General features: G+C 41.3%; 1 protein-coding gene across 1 annotated transcript in view; it reads left to right on the top strand.

Moving 5' to 3' along the window:
• LOC125038194 (DEK domain-containing chromatin-associated protein 4-like) overlaps positions 1-3,236 on the top strand; it is a gene marked incomplete at its 5' end in the record, with an annotated part of 4,146 nt that continues 910 nt past the window's right edge. The window contains 1 exon segment of the mRNA XM_047631590.1: positions 1-3,236. This exon segment is cut by the window's right edge and continues 910 nt beyond it. Within this exon segment, the coding sequence (XP_047487546.1) occupies positions 1-3,236 (3,236 nt within the window).

The raw sequence follows: 3,236 nt of genomic DNA, 5'->3' as shown, positions 1-3,236 counted from the left end.
GATTCGGTGGTTCCTGATTACCTTCTGAAAAAGATCAAAGTTGAACCGGGTTCTGAGTCAGCTAAGGAAGGAGCTCAGGAACCCAAGAGTGTTATGGAACTTTTGGAATTACAGATGCGAGCTCGGATTATCAAGACAATGCTAGAAAAAGACGATGGCAAGAAGCTCACTGAAGATGCCATTGCAGCGGTTATAGGAAATACTAAATTGACAGAAGACCTGAGGAAAGTGGGTGAAGAGAAAGTTACAAAAGAGAGTGAAAAGAATACTGTGTCTAAAGAGAGGAAAGAAGCAGAGACCCAACCAGAGAGAAGGAGCAGAAGCAATAGTCGTAGAAGAGAGCACAGGCCTGAGGACAGAAGGACCAGAGGTAGAAGAAGTAACCAGGATAAGAGAAAGAGAGACCGAAGTGGAAGTAGTAATTACGAAGAGGACAGGAGGGTTTCCAAACATTCCCAAGAATCAGATGGACAAGTGAGGAAGAAGAAAAAGATTTCTCGCAAGGAATTTGAGGAGCGCATGAAGCGAGCCAAGAAGAACAGGACATACAGGCAGCGGAAAGTTTCTGAGGATGAAGACAAGTTAAAAGGTGCTGAGCAAGATAAACCTGCAAAAGAACCAAAACCTAAAAAGAAGGGGACTGTGGTTACAGAGCAAAATGGGGTATCCAAGGAGGAGAATAAACCAGCTGCTCCAAAGGATGTGGCTGATGCCAGTGAAGCTACAAAGAAAACAGAAGCCGAAGCACCTGCTGAAGTCTCAGAAAAAGAAGAAGGCGAGTGGGACAGTAATGAAGAGGAAGAGGGAGCATGTACACCTAGTGATGCTTCAGGTGCAAGCGATAATGAATCATCTCCAGGTGTCAGGAGGAGGAGCTACAGCAGAAGCTGGACCAGAAGCTACAGTCCAAGTCCGTCAAGAACCCGAGGCAGAAGGAAGAGAAGGAGGAGGAGGAGTTATAGTAGAAGTTATAGTAGAAGCTACAGTAGAAGTAGAAGCAGAAGTAGTAGAAGTTACACCAGGAGTAGGAGTAGGTCTAGAAGTATTGACAGGAGGAGGAGGGATGGAGTAAGCAGTAAGAGATTGAGTGATGGGAGAAATCGGGAACCAGGTAAAACAGTTAATGTAGCTAAACCATTAAACCAAAAACCTGTCAAAGATGAAGAAGAAAACTGGGGCCAGAAGTGTGATATTGAATTTGTTGATTCTGAGGAAGATTTTGATGAGATTGATACAAGCAAAAAGGGATCAACACAATTAAAACAGATGCCAACAACTCATCAAACTAATATTATTGAAAGAGCAAGCATCAGCTTTTCTTTGCAAAAGAAACCTGGACCAAGCATAAAACAAAATGTCGACCTTGATGATCTGCCATTGAAAAATACAAGGACTAGTAGTAATGATGGCTCTAACCTAGCAAATGCAGAAGCTGTTATCGAGGATGTGAAGTTGCGTCAGGGAAAGAAGACCGAGGAGATTGTAATAAGTTCAGACAGTGAAGCTGAAGAAAAGACACAGTCAGCTGCTGCTGGAGGAGGAGAATCAGGCTCATCACCCAAAGACAAGGCAGCAGTTGATTTACCCAAGAAGCATGATCAGACAAAGTTATTGACAAAGAAAGGATCCAAACCAGATATATCAAATACAGAAGGAAATAAATCAGACAAAGTAAATTCACCTGAGGTTGCAGAAAAATCTCAGAAAGTGGAAAGTGAAGCTCAGAATAAAAATGTTCAGACCACACCAGAGACAAGTAAATGCAAAGCAGTCAAAAACAAAACAGAAATTTTCTCTCACAAGGAAAATGAAACTGATGAAGATAATAATCAAGATAACTTGATGGAGGATGTTAAGGGAAAATCTGCAGATGAAGATGACCAAGAACAGCAGACAGATGAAAAGACCCATGAAGAGAAAACAGTGGAACCATCTTCCATATCTAAAAAAGCCAACAGCAGCACAAATGACGAGCAAGAAAAGGAATCAACAGTGGAGCAGCAAGTTGATGTTGCTGGAGATAAAAAGAAATTAAGAGATGTACAGGATCAGAATGATTTAGTTGGTGATTTCAAAGAACAGGAAGAAGGAAACCGTAACTCTGATATCCAAAATGAACCAGATAACTTCCAAAATGCTCAGAAGCACTTGAGTAGTGATGAAAATACAGAAAATGGCAAGGGCATTGGTAGTGAGGAACTTGTAAATTTAGATACATTAGGAGAAAAGGCATCAAATGTAACTATAAATGAAAATTCCAATCTAAAAATATCTGAAAGTATGACAACAGGTACAGAAAACCATGAACAGAATCAAGTTAAGGCAACTATGGATAATGCAGAAGTTCAAGAAAGACCAAAGGAACCTGTAGAAGATGAAACTGAGAATTTCTACAAAGGAGCAGAACAGTTAACATTTAGTGATGATAACAAGGACCAAGAACTTGATGTTGAGGAATTGAAAGCAGAGGACCATAGAGTTCAGCCCATAAGGATTGAAACAGGCTTGATTCGTAAGCCAGTGCTTCGACACCCAAAGATAGAGATGAAAGTACCTGAGAAATCATGGGGGAAGAAAGAGAAGAAGAAAAAGGAAAAGTCAAAGGATGTGCTAGTAATGGAGGGTGTAGGTTATTTGAAAACTACATTATCTGAAAATTCAGCAAGTCCCTCATCACAAGAAAATTCTGAAGGGACAGTGAATGTGTGTGAGCCTGAGAATACCAGCAAAATTGAAGAAGCACAGGCTGAATCTGCAGCCTCAACAAGTAAATCAACATCAGCAGGTGAAACGCACACTGAACAAAATTCCCAGGATTCCCAAGAGACCTCTCTGTCTTCGCAGGACGATGTTGTAAGTTATGAAGATTATGAACCAAAGAATGATTCCGAAAGCAGGAAGAAAGGAGGAAGTGAAACAGAGATCATAGGTGTTATCGAAGCAAGCAATGACCCTAGTAATGATCAGCTTGACTTAGACCTTGGAGGATCCAGCTGGAGTATGAGATGGCTACAGAGTGAGAAAGTTCAAAAGGTGGTGACGAGCAGCAAGATGTTGAGTCGAGTCAGAAAGAAAATCCAAAAGAAGGACAAGGCTACTAAGGCAAGTGCCCCAGAAAAGACCGAAGAGTCTCAAAAGAAGCTTCCAGAGCCTCAAGTTTCAGTGATAGGAAGCATTGAAGAGTATGAACGCTTGTTTGGCATGAAGGTCACAAAGCCTTCAGAAGAGAGCAAGAG

This window comes from Penaeus chinensis, chromosome 24, assembly GCF_019202785.1.
Source record: "Penaeus chinensis breed Huanghai No. 1 chromosome 24, ASM1920278v2, whole genome shotgun sequence".
In the NCBI taxonomy this organism is placed as follows: Eukaryota; Metazoa; Arthropoda; class Malacostraca; order Decapoda; family Penaeidae; genus Penaeus; species Penaeus chinensis.
The sequence above is the reverse complement of the archived record's forward strand: the minus strand, read 5'-3'. Positions and strand labels throughout refer to the sequence as shown.